This window comes from Chelon labrosus (assembly GCF_963514085.1).
Source record: "Chelon labrosus genome assembly, chromosome: 13".
In the NCBI taxonomy this organism is placed as follows: domain Eukaryota; kingdom Metazoa; phylum Chordata; class Actinopteri; order Mugiliformes; family Mugilidae; genus Chelon; species Chelon labrosus.
Genome location: NC_140346.1, coordinates 20590989 through 20610374, shown reverse-complemented (window position 1 = coordinate 20610374; position 19386 = coordinate 20590989). Strand labels below are relative to the sequence as shown.

The window sequence follows — 19386 nt, the reverse complement described above, 5'->3', positions numbered from 1 at the left end:
TACGCAGGTAGAGCTGGAATCAGTTTTCAAGGTTATTCCAGGTTAAAATACAGATTAAATAAATTTAAAGATCAACATCAAGATCATATTATATATAAAAAATGCTACATGAATGTCCACCTCCATCACATGGACTTGTTTTCCCATTTATCTCTACTAACTGAACTGCACTTAGTAGTTAGTAACCCTTGTATTGTCATCTCTTTGTTTTGTCCTGTTTGTTTCTATTTATAAATCCTAAAATATTTTTTAGCCAACTACTGTTGTACACTTCTTTTTAGATAAGAAATGGTGGCCCCCAAAGCTGCCCAGAGTTTGGAGCATTTTAAATCATTGTTGAAAACCCACTTCTTCTCGCCGACCTTCAGTCCAAGTTGAGCAGGATATCTTGGATTTTATTTTTCCAACACAGTGTTTTAATTGACAGTTTTACTTATGGTTTATTTGATGTTTTATTGCTTATTTTAACTCCATATTCGTTTTATATTTAACAGGGATTACTGATTTATTTATATTGTTCTGCTTCTGCTTGTACAGCACTTTGGTTCAGCTGAGGTTGTGTTTAAACGTGCTTTAGAAATAAACTTTGACTGGACTTCTTTTTGAAATCAGTCGAGCACATTTATATAAAATGATGTGATATAGAAACATTTGAGAGGACAATATAAGGTCAAGCTTGGGACAGTGAATGTAAATATGTTTTACCCATAGTAGTTCTTATTCTTTTATCTAACATTTATTTTTCTACCACTGTTCACCTAAATGTCCTCTCAATGATCAATAAAGTCTGATCCCTATCTTATCTTACACTATAAAGCACATCTTTTCTATTTTACTGATTTATTTTTTTCCCCGTTTTATTTTGAAAGCCCCGTCCCCTAACTTCCTGTATCACCATGGCTACCTGTGTCTGACTTGACTGGCTGCAAATCATCACCGGGGCGACGTCACGGCTCTGAATGATCGCCCTCTGCCGCTCGTCGTGTCTCCGTCCAGGCTGCAATCAGAGACATCTACCGGGCATCTGAACTACTGACGGGTGAGGTGGAGAGTGTTTGTCCTGAAATATACTGAAGCAAAAACGGATTAATTATCCCACACACACACACACACACACCGGTCCTTTCACGTGACAGGGCAAAGGAGACAGAGAGAGAGAGAGAAATAAAATGAAATTAGGTAAGAGGGGACTGTAGGTCGTTGTGGCGACTGAAACTGGATGCCATGCCGGGTCAGTGTGGTTGTTGACACTGTGTTGACACAACACCGGTCACGTCTACTGAGGAGGAGGAGGAGGAGGAGGAGGAGGAGGAGGAGGAGGAATGCCACAGCTGAAAATATCGAGCCCTCACTGGCACATAGTTTTTTGACATCCAAGCCTGGAAGTATTAACTTTACTCCTGCGCAAACAGGAGTCACGCAACAGCTGTTTACTTGCTTCTCTGAGCAGCCAGACGAGTCTCCAGCTAACCTGTGTGCACTGTAACCTTTCAGTAAATAGTCTGTGTTCATGACATGGCGAAAACAAAAGAAGGGCAAGTCCAAAAGTTGGTGTTTGGCGCCATCTGCTGTCCGGAGCGTGTCACTGCAAGCGCTTAATCTTCAAAAAGGAAAAAAAAAGGAAATAAATGAAAGTAATAACAAAATGGGCCAGGACAAAATTAGATTCGGAAACCATTTTTTATTTTGTAAATGGGTTAGCACTCAGACTGTACACAACAGATATTTTCTGAGTTTGACCCAATAAAACCAAAAGGAGCTTCCAGAGACGAGGGAGCAAGGTGGTCCGGTGTAGTTCAAGGAGAGTAATAATCCCATCTGTTCAGTTCTTTTGACGTTACATCTATAATCTAAAGCTTTTTTTAAATAAAATAGAATAAAAAAAAGTTTGATCTTGCGTTTTTTTTTCAGGTGGACCACCCTGCTCTCCTGCCTGTGGCGTCCTGAAGTCAGTCAAGCCGTCGCTCTTGGTGAGTGAGTTTTGTACAAAAAGACACAAACCTAAAAAAAAGAAATCCACATTACAGAACACTCGAATAACAACTGGGGGAGAGAAATAAAAACAAATGTGTAATGACGCCAGAACAAGCCCCCGCAGGTAACACTCATTGAATCAACATGAGAACTATTTTGCCCCCCATACAAAAAACACAGGGCACGTCTTATCTGAAGTACTGAGTTCATGCCAAGGCTCCAAACACCCCTCCCTCCACTATAGCTGGCAATAATATAGTGCTGTGACCAGAGACGGGACAGTTTCATACACTACACGTGTTATAATGACCACATTAGTCCATTTATCGTACTTTTCTTCTAATAATACATCAAATAAAATAAAAAAGGCTAAATCTCTCACGACAAAGCTATGCAGATTATCATAGGAACTGATGACGAGACGATCTATCGACACACAGGCACAGTGCACAAGCTCGCAGGCAGGAATGGAAAAGAAACCTTTGTAGTTTTTAAATAGTACAAAAAAAAATGCTTTTTAGAGTTTTGATTTAGATTTTTTTTTTTTTCACTTCAAACGCACAAACTATGAAGCCAGACCTTTGATCTGAAATTTGAGGAAGAAACGATCATAGTCGTTGCCCCCTCCACCACCAAAAACAAACACGTGGTTTATATTTAGCTCCAGATCATGAGACATTCGCGAGGCAATATCAGTCTTTCTGTTCCTCTTCTAATCAAATCCATTTTTTCGTAATGAGTATTTTTATGTTTCTTTACAGTAAGGCAGTGACAAGACTGAACGAGCTTTGATCCAGAATCGGTCTCACCATCGACTTCTTTCCCCCCTGCAGCTGGCTGTGGGTTAATCCTGTATTTTTGTAACCGTAACAAACATGGCTCTAGTCCGAAACACTGAACTCGGGCCTGTGTTTAATCAACGCCAGCGTGAAACTTCCCTGCAACAGACAAAGAGTGCAACAGTAAACCTTGTAAACAAAAACTTTACAACCACTTGCAGGTCAGACATGCAGAACAAGCTATTTAATGAGACTAGCCCACAAAAAAATTATAATAAATCTAACTAAAAGTATGCAAACAGTTTTACATTTGAACATGAAAATAAGAAAAATAATTTCTATATATAGTCAGCTTTTTTTTCTTTTTTTCTTTTTTACATTTCTCATAATAATCCATTACAGTTCAAACTATAGATAGAAAGTGTAATTTCATATATTTACCAAGCAATTGTTTTAATTAGAGACCCTCTTAATCGTTCCTGACTGGTTAAATAAAATAAGAATAAAAAAATAAAATAAATCTCTGATGACCTTAAGATGAATCCTCGGGTGCAGTAAACATTTCATGAATGAAACCGTAAATGAAAGCACAGTCGTAGTGCGCTCTAACCAACGCGTGTTGTTTCTGAATGTGTAGTTAAGGGCACTGGAAATCAAAAACTCCCGTTTCTCGCTCGCTGCCGCCGCTGCAAAATGTTTTGGATTGGGCCGAGGTTTCTCTGGCCCATCACGCTTTGCTCTCGGTGGCATTTGTCTGTATGACACTGTTGGGTTCTGCAGCGATCAGGGTGTTTGCCAAGCCTCCCTCGTCCAGTTTGGTTTTCTCATCGGAAAAAATCTTCCTGCAGCGGAAAGAAGAGAAAGTTCATAATTAAAATAATTAACACGTCATTTAAGAAAGACACACAAAGTCCTCAGCAAATAAAACACTTTATTTAAAACATTTAATCTGAATGACGTCTTCACCCAATATGTAAGAAGATTCTAGAGATCTTCTTACATATTTCTTCACCACCTTGACAAAATAAACAGATAATGACAAACCCAGATAGTTCATATAGTTGCTTCCACTAGCGTCTCTAAACTTTGAAACAACAAATGTTTAGCTTTAATCGGTTTAGTTCTACCTCAGAGAGAATATCTGTGCCTGCAGCTCTCGTCTCCTGTAGATCAGAGCAGGAAAACACCACGGTCCAGCCTCCGTTCTCTTCAGAGGAGGATTGAGGCAACACTCAAACTAAACATTTAGTAATTAACCAAGGCAATTTGTAACGGTGCTGTTAAAGTGATGGCTGCTTGTTGTGGCTTTATTCAGACATGACAGGACTGTTAAAGAGGCACAATGCTGCTTGGCCTCTGGTGCAGGAGGGGGTGGAAAGTAATGTTTCTGTTCCAGCTTGAACCGTAAGTGATTGATTTTACAACTCATTTTGTCATGGAAGCCGTAAATAACGACCATCGTGAGGACAAGGGACAATCCCTGATGAATGGACTTATTCTCTCCATCATTAGAGTCTTTTGCTGCCTATTTTAAAACTACTGTGTGAATTTAAAGGCTTCGTTCAGACCGCAGGGACTGATATTTGTTTCTCATTTCCGATCTTTAGGATACACTGTCAGCACTATTATTTGCAGAGATTCAGATCAGATGTTGCTGAAGAAGTAGTGACGCGGCTTTAAATCATGTTATTCAGATAGATCCGTGTACAGATGTCTACCCTCTGAAGTACCAGCTCAAAACATCAATCACTATAGGACTTATTTTGACATGCGCCAAGTGGTTTTGCCAATAGTGGAGTGACAGATCTGCAGGAAATATAACAGAAGAAGAAAAATAGGAGAGGATGGCCGCGGCAGACCCACGTTTTTTAACATTGCTGCCCACATGGATTCTGGCTTCATTCATCTTTTCTAACAATTGTTTGAACAACTGGTTGTTTTGCTGCCTATATGTTATATATCTGTTCCTCCTGGAAACTCGATATTATGAAAGGTTTACACCACCCCTCTCAATGTGATCATTTCTCAGTAGGAGGCAGTTTCATTCTGATTATTAGTGTCCGTGTAAACAAAAGCAGTGTTGTCTTCTATGGGTCTCTGCACAGAGTCTGCTCAACACTTCCATCGTGATTAAGATGGGGAGATATTTTTACTGTGTAGACTTTCTAAAGTCAATCTGGTTATGTCAAAGAACAGATTTGAAGTTGTCAGTCTGAACAAGGCTAAGGTCATAAACCAGTCTTTGAATTTGTATTAAGGTGACACGATGAAAATTTAACAAGGAAGCAGATTGCAACTCTCATTGTTGCTCAAATGCTTTTTGGACTTTTAAGGCAAAAGTAAAACTTTTTAGTCATTAACCATTAATGTGGAATTATCTTGTTGATTAATTGTTAAGCCTGTAAAATGTCACATTTTCTAAATACTTCAAAACCTTAAAATATCCAGTCAGTTGCAGAATGTGATCAATTAAATCAATTTATTTACATAAACTGATTTAATATGAGAAGTATCAGCTCAACTCCTTAACAGTGGCTTACCACAGGGCTTACTAATGGTTTTTAAAAAGGTGATAATGAAGCGACACATTTGTTCCGATGTGTCAGCAGAGCTTTAATTTGACGCAAATTCAAATTAGACTTGAGACGTGTTAACATCTAATGAGGCCCAAGCTGGCACGACTTACTGAGATAATATTAATGTAAGGAACTAACGTTGTGGTGAATGTTGCGCTAAAGTGGAGAACCCACAATGGAGAACTGTCACACACAAGCATAAAAACAAAACCATCCTCTTCACTCCTCTATCCACAACATTAACCCAATGTCATTACCACAGTTTACCATTACAATATTTCATATTGTGTGGTCAATGGCAAGATGTGGTGGTGAATGAATGGGCATACAAGTTGCACTCACACACAAACACACACACACACACAGATAAACCTCTAGAGGGAGCCGTACTCATCGTTGACAGGAGGACCGGTCTTGCCCAGAGTCTCTGACGCCTCCAGAACTGGGCCTGAGGGGGGGCGGTCTGCTCCGTCTCCATTGGGCAGAGAGGGGGCAGCGGTCGGGCTGACTATGCTAATGAGGTCTGCGGAGTCTGCGAGGTGGGAGGGTCTTTCTGTCCCGTTAGTCAGCTCTAAATCTAAACCTGCGTTTTTGAGCCCTGCGTCAGGGGTGAGCATGTCATAAGAGTCTGACGCCGACGTGAGGAAGTCGTTTGAGGCTGAGAGGGAGGTAATAGGTAAAGGAGAGTGACCGCCTGCACCTAGAGGTTTTTCAGTATCCAGGTCACCGAGGAGAGGAGAGGGAGCTGCAAATGCTTTTGCAATAAGAGAAAATTGGTCTACAGGTTTGTCTGTGTCAAAGGCAAGGAAGTTAAACGCATGAGAATCTGGGGCAGTAGGTACTGAATCTGGGTTTGGTTTTGGAGGGGCAGTAGTTGCTAGAGCGGAGGCAGTTTGTGCTGGTGTCTCTGTGCGCGTGGACAGCTTGGTGACCGGCGGGCTCGGAGCAAGTTTCTTGGTGCCTACAGGGGGAGAGGACGATGGGGAAGACGTAGCAAGCGGGGAAACAGGGGGGCTACCTTTAGCCAGAGCAGCAAGTTTAGGAGAGTGTCTACGCTTTGGTGGTATTGGTGTCCCAGATTTTTGAGGTTTAGTCTGTTCGGTGGTAGGAGGAGGAGGAGGAGGAGGGGTTATTGTCTCTGCTTCTGGGGTGTTACTTCTTCTTTGCTCTATTAACGGGGCCATTTTAGCTTCGACGGCAGCGGTGGAGATGACGGGAGCCGGCGGGGCCGTGTTCGATTCTGGTGTCGGGGCCGGAGCCGGGACGGGGGTGGGTGAGGGTTCGTTGGCCGGGGTGGACAGGCTATAAGTGAGGGTAGTGGTCTCGCTAGAGGGGCTGTCCTGAGCGGGGTCAATTGTTGCAGTGGCTGTGTCAGAGTTGGTGGCTACGGAGGAGAGGGTGTCCAGTGCCAGAGCAGCAGTGATAGCCGCCAGCCTGAGAGAGCAGGGAGAGAACAGAGACACACAGACTAGACACCAGGGTGACTGTGACAGAGGAAGGGTGGCCCGGACGAGAGCATGCAGAGGGATTAGTTGGCTTTAGAAATTCACACAAAAACATAGACAAAGCAACTAAAAAACAGCGACTATTAAGCCTAGTGAGAAAAAGAAAGAAGAAAAAGAGGGCGTCATGCTGTGAGTGGACATTAAAGGATTCGTCCCATACACACACCAACATGGAGTACACTGACTAGGAAAACTAAGCCTTCCTGCAGAAAACTACAGCACCACGCAGAACCACCTACAAGGGTTAAACAGTACCAGTGACAATCTCATACTGCATATTCTCTTATTTTTTCCAGACTGCTGATATGAGATGGCTTGCTGAGGTTGTCGAATGACTTCATGAGTTGACCACACTTGAGAGGACAAAGAGTCTTTCTGTGTCTTTGACTGGTATTGCTTCAACCTTCATGTAACGAGACAGAAAACTCTCCAAAGGCTGGAGAAAGAGGAACACAAAAAGTACAGCAATCCCTCTGAAAGGGAATGAAAACAGAAAAGCAACACAATCCAGTGGACTCCACTCAAGAATGACCTCTACTTTTTAAAGAAAGTTCTTTTGAAGGGGTCAGATTTGCTCCTGTTGAATAACGTGTTTATTCTTTTAAGTGGAGTGCAATGTAGAACAGCTAAAAAAAAAAAAAAAAAAAACAGCCGTAAAAAGGCAGAGTGCCGTTATTCAGCTTTCACTCACTCTGGCTCTGTGAGGGGCGTAGTTTCGTTGGGTTCCGTCGGTCCCGCTGCGTTATGATTGGCCGCACACTCATCCTCTGTTCTGACGTCCACTATGGGCTTTTTGGACTCGTCCTTCCTGTAAAATCGAGACAACGATCTTGTTTAAAAGGCGGCAGATTATCTGTTGCTTTTGATCCCAGTGAGCAGCAAGAAAAAGGTGATACAAGAGCAGTGGATGATGATCATCTCCACACAGACTGAATGGACTCTCTTTCCATATCAGTCTCTGCGTACTCAGGTCTAATAAAATGTGAACGAGTCCTCGTGGCTGGCAGCATGAAATGTAAACTAAATCAATACACAATGCAACATCCCACTCAAATTGATTCAAAACTGCTTTCATGAGATTACTTCTCCGGTGCCTCAGCTAAACCTGACATCCTTAATATTTTTCACTGAAGGAGAAATATACTCTTAAAAACTCCATTTCATTTATGGGCTCATTTTATCGTGTTGTGTATTCTCCCTGTTCCTTAGATACCGACTGAGAGGACCATAATGTACTGCTGTCACAATAGATGTTTATTTAGCTCCAGAGGCTCTCCTCTAGGAAACCCTTCCTCCTCATATCTCTTGATTTATCAGCCACAAGCATAAAAACCTTTTAAATCATCTTCAGAGTCACTTCTTGAAAGCCGTCCAGGAAATGTAAAAACTTATTAATGGAGAACTACAGCTGCAAAAGGACAACATTTGCTGAATCGTAAAGTAGAACTAAAAGATCGCATTGAATACATTTACATTAGACTGATTATAAAAGCTAAATAAATCATTTTAATTTTGTCATTCTTAGAGAGATTTATTTGAGACATTTCCCCACTGATCCAAGTGGCTTCTTTAGAACGAATGACCATAATAATAATAATAATAATAATAATAATAATAATACATGTCTCGTGGAGAGTTAAGTTTTTTTATTAGGAACTCAGATGACTGGGGTCTGACATGTTCAGATTAATGTGGGTGTACATGGGTAGAGGGGTTCTCCAACAAATTATTAACGACCAGAGAATCTCATCAACAAACATATTACCCCTCGGTAAAGCTGACAGTATGTCTAAGGTGATGGATCTAGACAAGTCTACTCCACGGCCTACGCAAAATTGTGATCATTTACAGCTCTGCAAAGTGTGTCGGCATTGTTCTGTAGTTACAGCGCCAAAACTAAAGTCAGCGGTGTGACTTGTTGCTGCTGTGTTGAGTCTCTTCATGTACTAACTAGAACTGAACGGCTCATGTTTGAGTTGTAGCCAATACATTTTGAACAACAGTTTTACTGAAATCACTGCAACACAGAAAAGAGAGGAGATGTCTGAGTGACTCATAAAACATGCAGGAGGAAAATGTATTTCGACCAATCACAGTTGTCGTGGTCTATGTCACTGAGACATGTTGTTATGTTTCAGCCAGGGTACGACAAGCTACAACACAGAGTACGGAGCTAAATCATACCAACAAAGTGGATTCAACATGAAAGAAACGAATTCATAATAAAAAAAATTTGTCTAGTTAAAAACCTAAACTCAATTAGAACTGAAGAAGAACCTTATTAGCGTTTATTTGCCTTTGTTTTAGACGTACCGTGACCTGGATGACTAAGAATCCTCAAAAAAACTAATTTAAATTCTAGTACTGATTTAGAGTTGTTTTGTATCTGGCTGATAAATGTTAAGTCCAATATTCACTCTTGCTTTATTTCAGCTTCCACCATCCCCTGATGGAAACATCCATCTTTTTAAAGCTGCTCCACTATGTTCACCAGGCTAGTTGTTTATTAGTTAGTTAGTAAGTTAGTCTTTATGATATTCTTGTTCTTCCGTACAATTTTTGGACGCTAACTAGTGCCGCATAGTTTGGCCTACAGCAGGGATTCACAAGCATAGCTAGCTGATGGCGGCGAGTTGAGTGGGCGCGTTTAACAGCAACATGTCATGTAGCCCACCCCAGCCCCCACCAACGCTCCACCTACATGTCCATATTTGAATTATCTGAGATAGGCAGAGTCTCTCAAAACCAATATGGCTGCCACCATGCCCGAGCTTCATTCCTGCTGATCAGAATCCATCACAGAGTTTGTCCATCTTTTATACACAGTCTATGGTTATCGCTCCTGTTTCTACAGCGTCAAGTGACAAACGAAACTGAAACGTATCAGAAGGAACAGAAACAATCTCTTAGGATTCAGTAATCAAACTGCATTTTCACCAGGAAATACACATTTCTACTTTTGTCTGTTGTCATTGAGCTTTTTCACAGACAGACGCCTGGTCTGGTCATAGAAGCAACTAGTGAAATACTGTAAAAACACTTTGTTGAACTGTGGGGGAAAATAATTGTGATAACTCTGTAGGTTTGTCAGACGCAGCCCTTTCACATTACACACTGTCATTGTCTTGACTTCCAATTCAGAAATATGGATTTACAGATGTGTTAAACCAAAACAAAAAAAAGAACATTAGGTGGAATAGCTGCATCTCATTTTCATCTTGGCCAGAGCGGAAGTTTCAACAGAACGACACGAATACAAATGAAGTCTCCGATACTCACACAAAGGCTGCCTTGCCCTCCTCCACGTGTCCTTTGGTTCCCGTGCCCGATTTGCCGCAGAGGCACATGATGAGGCCGCACTTGTTGACAAAGTAACAGGTGACATCCACAGCCAGGAGCAGGAGAACAAACACTACAACCAGGATCCCTGCCCAGAGCATGATGCCCATGGAGAGAGCAGCCTCATCACCCAAATCTGCCAGACAAGACAGGGAGAGCACTGAACCATTGAAGCAGGACTTTTTTTTTTTTATTTTTTTTTATAGAAACAACTATGAAAAGTGCAGCTATTCTACTGTAACCACATATACAGAATCCACTCACCTGCCGTGACACATTCGAGATTTGTGGAGACTCTTTGCTTTGTTCACCTATTTATGTACCTTCATGGTAAATATGAGGCATGTAGAGGAGCGTATGTGCGAGCAGCTGCCATTTAAAAACATGATAACTACATATTCAACCCTTTTATTTGGTATTAGAAATAAGAGCAAACCAAAGCTTACAGTGTGTTGCTAGTTACCCCAGACATGCAGGATGCTTTTTGGACAGAAACTGAATGTCGGGTGTTTTCCGGGTATCACGAAAGGTTGTGACAAAATCTCTACACTTTGTTTAAAGTCCATTTTAATCTGAACTTCCTAAAATATCTTCTGTTACACACACACATATCACATGAATTTAACTTCTGTCACTAACAGGTCGCTAGATACTAAAACGCAGCCGAGTGAAGCACCATCCAATTATAAATGTATAAAAACGACTATGTAATTCTCAGTGACGCTTGATAAACATTACATGCATGAGAAATATCTGGACGTTTGTCTTAGTAATCTGCACAAAAATAAGTTTCAATAAGATAATTCTGTGTACAACTTGTCAATCTGTGCCAATATAAACATTATAAACATTTTTCAGTTAGCTGTTTCTCTTCAATAATGTAAACGTTAATGCTACAAACTTTTTACAGTACGTATGCATAATTTTGTGAGCCATTGAATATAATACAGTGTTCATGTAAACAGACACATCCAGTACTCAGCCTTCACTCTTCTCTAAGTGCTATTTTTTTTTTTTTAAATACATATTTTAATTCCATTATTCATCACTCTGTAGTCTAGTTCTGATGACTAGCTGGGCTAATGCTGAGTTGTGTGAATCTGTGGGAGGCGGAGGATTTCCACTGCCTTTTGGTTCAATACTGGTCTGTTCTGAAGACACACAGCACCCTTTTCTGACCATTAACAGAAAAAAAAAATACTTCTGTCAAGGACAAAGTCTGTTTTTAAGGAGTGAAAGTGTCCAAAAAGACAGCCAGGCTGGAGAAAAGGCGAGCTCTCCTCTATAGTTATGACGTGAATTCCCCCACTAAAAAGAAAAACAAACAACAACAACAAAAAAATAAAAATAAACCACTATGAGAGCAGGAGCATAGTGATGAGGGACAGGATGAGTGATACCAAAGTGTATGTCACAGATGAGCAGCCCTGAGTGGCTGCGGGTGGGGACAGCAAAACCCAGACCACACCAAAATGCACACAGGTCAGGGGGGGCGGAAATGTTCACGTGGTCCGCCACACCAGTGTCCAGGACCAGGCAAGAGAGCAGGACCATTGAGAGACGAGATAAAAGGAGAGAAAGGGGGAGAAAATGAAGGGAAACAAGGAGGGGGGGGGGAAAGAGAAGGGTTGGGGAAAACAGAGGAAGAGAGAAAGTGAAAATGTGTCAGGTCTGAAAACCAAAAGTGAAAAAAAAAAAAAGAAGAAGAAGAAACTGATGTCTTGTTTTGAGGGAGGAAACAAAATACAGCACCACATCAAAGCAAAAGCACAGCACAAAAAGGGGGGAAACTACACCATGTTGACTAGATGGTGACTCAGTGGTGGGTGAGTGGGAAAGGCTTTAGTTTGGAAAATGAATTAGAAAAAAGGAAGACGACATAATGGCCTGCTGTGATGTCTCAGCGAAGCACTCGACAGTGTCTCGCACTTAAAGGGGATCTAACAGACTGTGAGGGTTTTCTAAGGTTAGTTAAAATAATGAAACCTTCAGCTGCAGTTAGGACCTCGACATACACGTTAATCGGTTGTTATTTTAAAGGCTCCTCCCAAACCGCTATTTTAAAGTGAAACAAAGCTACAGAAACATTCAGTCATTCAGAGGAAATCATTTCATCTTCTGTGGAAAGTGTCTGTCCCAGTTCTGCGAGCACAAACTCAAACTCATTTAGCGGCGGCTGTCAAAACTTTAAAGTGAGAAAATTCAGCTGGAAAATCATTTCTGGCTCACCGCTGTCCAGGAAATCTATTTTCTCTGAGGATTTATTTTAGTTGTCATTCACCTTTCAGAGCCGGAGAGTTAAAAATAGAACGCGACGCTCAGCTTTGAGTTTGGCTCCCCAGTTTTCTGGCTGTTTAGTTCCAGTTTAGTGCGAGTGGCCTGAGGGACGGTACCTGGGATGGCTTCTGGCTCTGAGGACGTCTTGAAGGACATGGTTGCCGGCGGCGACTTGCCCTTCTGATTCTCCGCCACCACGTGGACGTTGTACTCAGTGTCCCACTCCAACCCACTGAGAACCACGTATTCACTGCCACTTGGTAGCCGGATTTCTGGTTTCCACTCTGAAGCCTGTATCTGAAGACACACAGATAAATATTCATTACGTAACATGCATTCAGACCTGCAACAAATAATTAACTTAATTACTTAATTTACATTATTAATTATCCTACAGTTAATTTTCTTGTTTAATAAATACTTGTTTAATCAATAAAACTCAAGAATTTAATTTAAAAATGTCTTGATAGTAATTTTCTGCTTCGAAAACAAGAAAATGCTGGAGCCATCAATGATCTATTAATTACCCTAAAAGGTTACTGATTAATTTCCTCTTAACTAATCAATTAACAGCTAAGAAATTCATTGTTGATTAATCTGCCAATTAAGTAATCATAACAGTATTTATTTTGTATATTATGCCTTGTAATATCCCAAAGCCCCAGAAAGAATCATTTTAATATCCTAAAAATCGAAGAAAGAAGAAGATTTTGTTTTGCCATTCTCCTTAAAAATACTTAAATGTTCAACTGATTGTCAATGCAGTTGCCTTCGTTGACAAAGTGTAAGTGTTTCATCTGACAATACTCACTGGCTTATAACGGACGAGATAATGTAAGATGGGAGAGCCGCCATCGTCCTGCTTGATCCAGCTGATCTTCAGGGAGTTGCCTTTAGGTTGAAGTGCCCCCTCGAGTTTAGGAGGATTGGGGTTCCCTACAGACACACATGAGTGAAACAAAGGTTATTTAAAGGCCAATTTAAAAGATGCAGACAACTAGAGGGTTATTTTGCTGGAAGAGGAAAGTCAATTCTTTCAGTCCGACTTTAAATTTTTGCGTCAAAGAAAAGTTCGACAGCGTCCGCTCCCCATCCTTGTTGTTGTCCTTTCAGGCCACTTGACCTTCCTTAAACGCTCGCCTCGAGACGGCACGTGTCAAGTTCGCCTAATTAGCGAGTGACACACAGCCACATGCTTATCTGATTCATCCGAGTTGCTGTGTGTTGCTGCGGTTGCTGAGTGACATTCAGTTGGCATAAAAATTGCTGACTGACATCCCGCCAGTGTCTCACAAGTCTTCAAAGTAAAGAGTCGTTTCTCATTAACTGAAATCTTTATGTAGGATTTGCATTTTGCAGCGTAATAAATTATTTTGCCTGTAAAAAAGTTAAGTCAGTGGAGCACAATTTACTGTATGATGCACTAAGCTACTGCATGTTTTGTCTCAAATTCAGGAGACAGATTTACTGAACATTATTAAAAAAATACTTTATATTCATTGCTGACAATGTGGCAATATGTTGTTGTAAAGCCTTTTAAATGTTGCTATATATGTATTAAACACCCTGTTCACGCCTGGTATTAACATGCATCCTGGATAATCTGATCACAAGTAGTCAGCTCTACAGGTACAGGTGTGAATGGACCGAAGATGAACTGAGATCCAGTCACTACACCTTTAACTTGAGACACCTGTTTGACTGATGTAGAGTAGGTGTCGTCTATGAACAAACAACGCTGAAACAACAACAGTAGCAATAGTGATCTGTTCTTTTGAGACACATGTCAGGTGTCAGGTGTGAACAGGGCTAAAGAGATTTTGGATGATGAAAATTTCTGCAGTAAAATTACAATAACATTCTTGTTTTTGCTTTAAATATAATCTTCTGCTTTCTAAACTAAACCTAGATGTAATTTTTATTGAATTTTGAGAAACATTTGAGGCGATTTTCCATCTAGGAACACTGCCAATATAAGCGACTTCTCATTCTACATTCTCTCTAACAAATCATCCATTGCTTTGTCTCCATATTTGACTATTGACGTGCAATGTATTCAGCTGTGGCACGTCAGCAGTTTAAAGTTCTGCTGCGTGAACTTGAACAACAGTGCAATTCTGGTGCACGCTCAGTAACCCTGGCTTTCTGTCAAATCGTGGACTTAATTCAGAATATTTTCCATTACTTTTAGGGCATTATATAAGATTAGAAGATTAGTGGCGGAGAGCCTGTGTTGTAATGACTCTAATATTATAGAGAAGTCTCATTTTGTGGGTCAGCTCAGCAAACTCATTGTCCTAAATCTCTTTTTAAGACCCACTTATTCTCAAAAGCATTTTATCGATTCATCCATGCCTAAATGTCTTCTTGTTTATTTTTTCTTTAACTTCCCACTTATTCAAATGCTTTATATCTTTTTTTTTTTTAATGTGAGGCACGTAGTAGCACTGGTGTATAATGAACTAACTTCAAATGTCTTTGAGTAAATGTCTGGGCACGCCAAACTGACATCAAGGAGGTGCTGGCAATGAAGGCTGAGCGTGATGCCGCCTCACGTCACCTGTGTCTGGATGAAAAACTTGCTCACACAGCACCACAGCCAGACTTCAGTCAGCTGCTGCATATTTTTGGAAATAACTCTTCATACTAGCAGGTAGCAGTTGTTTGTATTCATTATTAAAAAGGGGGAAACACTAGCTACTACTAGCTGGGAGGATGGGAGGGTAGGACGAGCTACAAAATGTTGTAGAGAGCTGACCTCTCCTGACTCATACTGATCAGTTCGTTTATAGTTTATTCAGTCTAAATAATCATTGATTCATTTATTATTCAGGTAATCGTTGCAGCTCTAAAAGTTGAACTTAGCAACAAGGCAAAGAGAAAACAATCCACAATGGTTAAATTTTAACAGATTCAGTTCATGTTAGTTGATTTGTAATGCATGGAATTCAAGCCAAGGTTAACAATGATAAACAATACGTTAAATATAATGTGTTTGTTAGCTTTAGCGCTCGGCATGAATATTAAAAGTCCTTGACTGAAAACCAGAGCAAACTGCTGGAAGGAGGAGGAAAGTGACGGATCCTCCTGTGATTAGTGGAAACTTTTTATTACACACTTGATTTACTGTAACACATCCTATAAGTAAAGAGGTATCAGGCCTCAAGTGACAGGCCATCAATACCGTGAAAGTAATACTGATATTAAACACTCTTGACTGTTATATAATAAGGTGAGGACAGCTCTGGCTCTCTCTCATTTATCCTGCTGAGGCAAACGTCTACATGACTGATTAATATATTACATGACTGCACAGAAGCAAATAAAGTGTTGTTTAATTGTGGGATTCTTCGGTTAAAGTTGGGCATCTACTTTTCAAGTTACCTTCTGCAGAGTAGAGGGACTCATCAGCACCATGCAAGCCACATAACAGTCACAGACACATGAAGTGACACGTGAGTGATTGAAAGAGGAAGAACAATGTGAGAGACAGAAAAACACAGGTACAGGTAGACGACAAAAAACTGACAAAGCTAAATATACTGACAGGAATTCCTCTGTTTGGGTTCTCAGAGTGAAAACGGCATCCAACAGTTTTATCCTCTCAACTTTATAATTTGCAAGACAATTGATTAATCAATGCTGATGGGCCTAATCATAACGTAAATATTCTCAAACTGCACCAAACAGCTGAAGCCAGAGGGAAAATGAGCAGCGTTTGAAATGCAGAGACTTGGTGCTGATTCATAATGCTGTCATTAAGCCAATTAATTCACAAGCTGCAAATCAAAACTATATTAATATTCATATTTGGATAAACCAGCTGTGAGCTCGTGGGATGGAAGTGAAATAACATCTAATCCGTCTACGTAACAGACACAGAGGCGTTTGAGGTGACGATCGGGACATGCAAGGTCACAGTTTCTAGAAGAGCCAACACCTTTGTTGTAATGTTTCAAAGTTATTACAAACGCTGCTAATCAGAAGGGGTGATGGGGTTATCCTGCAGGGAAAGAAACAGCTACAGCAGTAAAAAAAAAAAAAACAACTAATCTATCTATTATCCCCACTACAGAAACAAACCTGTGTCTTCTGTGAAAAAATGAAAAAAGCCGTCTAGGGACATAAAAGAGAAGAAATGCAATCAGAATCAGTTGTCTGCACAAGTGATCACCTGAATGTCTGCAGTAACACTTCACAGAAGAATTATAAATAGGAGGACTAATTTCTGGCAGAGAGCTCCAAAGGAAGGAAGGAAGGAAAAACACAAGACTTTACTAAATGATTGCCACATTTATGGTTAGGAGGAGACGGTCCACAGGAAACTGAAAAGTTGTTTAAGGACGCTGATTAAAAGGCGGCAATTATACTTCAGGAGAACTAAAACCATAATGGACATTGCCTTACAGTCTGTCATGACATTATAATGCGGTTTTCGAAATCATTAAAGTGATGAGAGACGAGACAAATCACTTACTTTTATGAGAGTGGCCTGATGGATACAACAAACAGATGAGCAAATGGATAAAAGAAAAATGAAAATATGAGACGATAAGAGACAAACATGAAATCACACCCTTCAACAGAAGTGAAGGTCTTCCAAAAAACACGGCTCCTTAAACCAACAGAGGGCACTAAAAACTAAAAAACTGATTCACGATTCACTGGAAGGCTGCTGTTTGAAGAGGCAAGAAATCACACCTCATGGTTTGCAAGTAAAATATGACACATGAGCCAAGACACAATGGTGTAAAAGAGGAGATTTCAGATTTTAGGAGACTTGTGCAGATGGGTCGGAGAGAAACCCGTCTTATGAAATCCGTGTGTAATTCCATCTGTAAATAAACAAGCTAGTTTTAAGTTTCAAGTTCTTCATAATAACAAAAGCGGCTCGTGAAAAATTCAGCATTTTCCTCCAAATAAACAATAAATAGAAAAACAAGTCAGTTCCTGTAGACGGAAAACAATCTTCAAGAGGACAGACACAGACTGAGAAGACACTGCTGGAAGCTTTTGTGAGATTGTCCAAGCAGTCGGATTGAAACTCTGCTCTTAAATAGAGATTTTATAGATTCGCTTCAGGTAATATGTTTGTGAACACAGAGGTCGGAGAGGTGTGAAAACTTGCAACACGAGGCACTTACGAACAGGCTCCGTCTTGAAGAACTCAGCGGGGCTGCTTTCACCTTCGCCCTTGCCATTGACGGCTGACAACTTGACTTCGTAGCTGGTCTCCGGCTTCAGACCTGTGATCGTCACCTCGCTGATGGAGCCTGTTACGATATCAGGGACAGACAGAGCAATGCCTGTTGAGAACACCTTGATAATGCTGATGAGCATCAAAACAAACACATCCCCTGTTCCAACAATGCAAGCGTAATTATAATTCCATCACAAGTAAACACTGATTAGCTCAATTCTCATTTCACTCCCAACAATGTTTAAACAACTGTTTCATCTATTTGGAGATGGTCTAAAACTGGACGGGCACAGAAACAGAAATAGCAGCTGGTTCCCATTGACTTGTAAAGTCAACATAAATTTTATAGGTTACTTTTAGGATTAGAATTATATCTTCATATCAATAAACTTTGCATAGTACTATTATTACAGGATATAAAAGTCTATAGAGAGCCGAAGTCCCGCCCCATCCGATTGCCTCCATGGGACCTATCTTTCGAAAAAATATGAACGGCAGTCTATGGCGAAAGATAAATTATTTTCTGGTCCTGATCGACTTGTGCCTTGGATTATACATATATTGTTTTTCAGAATAAAAAATGATTTTATATGTCAAGAATGTCACAGTTTGTCGCAAGATAGTTAAGTAAAACGCAATGGAAAATACGTAATTAAACGAACTACAAGTCCCGCATGCTGGCGCGTACAGAACCGACCAAAACTCCCTTCGTGTAACTACAGCTCTCGACATGACCCGATTTATAATGATTTTCACCTCGTTTGATGCTTCTGCCTTCGTCCTGGAAGAAGACGGCAAAGCTCAACAAGGAGACAGCCATAGTTCTCTAGTGACGTACATTGTTCGAGACGAGAGATGTAGTTCACTAAGCGATCTCATACAAAACCTAATGTTGTTCAGCTTATTTACGTCAAATAATTTATCTCTTGACGTGAAAAATTATCTTTTAAATTCACACACATCATATGTGAAATTCATGCCACAATTCGAACGGGACCAAAAAATAATTATGATCTCTCCATTAACTCCCGTTCATATTTTTTCGAAAGATAGGTCCCATGGACCGGAAGTAGAAGGGCGGGACTTCGGCTCTCCATACAAGCAGGTTTTTGTGATGCAGTTGGGTTATTTTACTTTTGCCCTTTTTTTAAAAGTTCTGATATGATTTATGTTTTTTACGTCACAAACACAAAACCCTGCTGTATTAATAGAGGTATAGACACGGCAATTACTTATCTGTGTATGAATAAAATGTTTGTATTATTTGGGTAAAAGTTTAATGCAAGGGATCTGTTTAAATTTTCATTTTTTATGTGTTTTCGACCTAAAAAAATGTAATAATATGTGAAAATACGTCTCTAAATACAAGAAACAGATATAAAACTGTAAACAAAATTATCAAAATATAATAAAATATTTAATAATGTGTTCAAAAATCCTTCTTCTAGCAGTATTTTCGTTTTGCTATTACCATCTTGGACCTCGTAGAGTCTCTGCAACCAGCTGGCCCTGCCCTGCATCCTCCACTCAGCTCTGTATTTCAGGACAGGAACGCCTCCAGAGGATTCAGGCTCCTCAAACTGGATCTGAGCGGTGGTGGAGAAGGGCCTCACCTCATCGATGGATGGAGGAGATGGAACCTCTGTGAAGGGAGGAAATGCAGAGCAATTACAATAAAAAACTTGTCAAGACTGCAGCAGATCAGAGCTATCAGACTCCATTACAGTATCACACAG

General features: G+C 40.4%; 1 protein-coding gene across 4 annotated transcripts in view; it reads right to left on the bottom strand.

Moving 5' to 3' along the window:
* Window positions 1-1672: 1672 nt before the first annotated feature.
* Window positions 1673-19386, bottom strand: part of ncam1b (neural cell adhesion molecule 1b) — a 77622-nt gene continuing 59908 nt past the window's right edge. For 3 of the 4 annotated variants that reach the window (XM_084558404.1, XM_084558405.1, XM_084558406.1), the window contains 7 exons: window positions 19122-19292; window positions 17595-17723; window positions 13262-13386; window positions 12567-12747; window positions 10114-10309; window positions 7526-7642; window positions 1673-3595 (listed from right to left, as the gene is read on the bottom strand). In XM_084558404.1, the coding sequence (XP_084414530.1) occupies window positions 3481-3595; window positions 7526-7642; window positions 10114-10309; window positions 12567-12747; window positions 13262-13386; window positions 17595-17723; window positions 19122-19292 (1034 nt within the window). In that variant the 3' untranslated portion in view covers window positions 1673-3480. Of the gene's footprint in view, window positions 3596-5719; window positions 6764-7525; window positions 7643-10113; window positions 10310-12566; window positions 12748-13261; window positions 13387-17594; window positions 17724-19121; window positions 19293-19386 lie in introns of all 4 variants that reach the window. The other variant, XM_084558407.1, reaches the window with a different exon arrangement.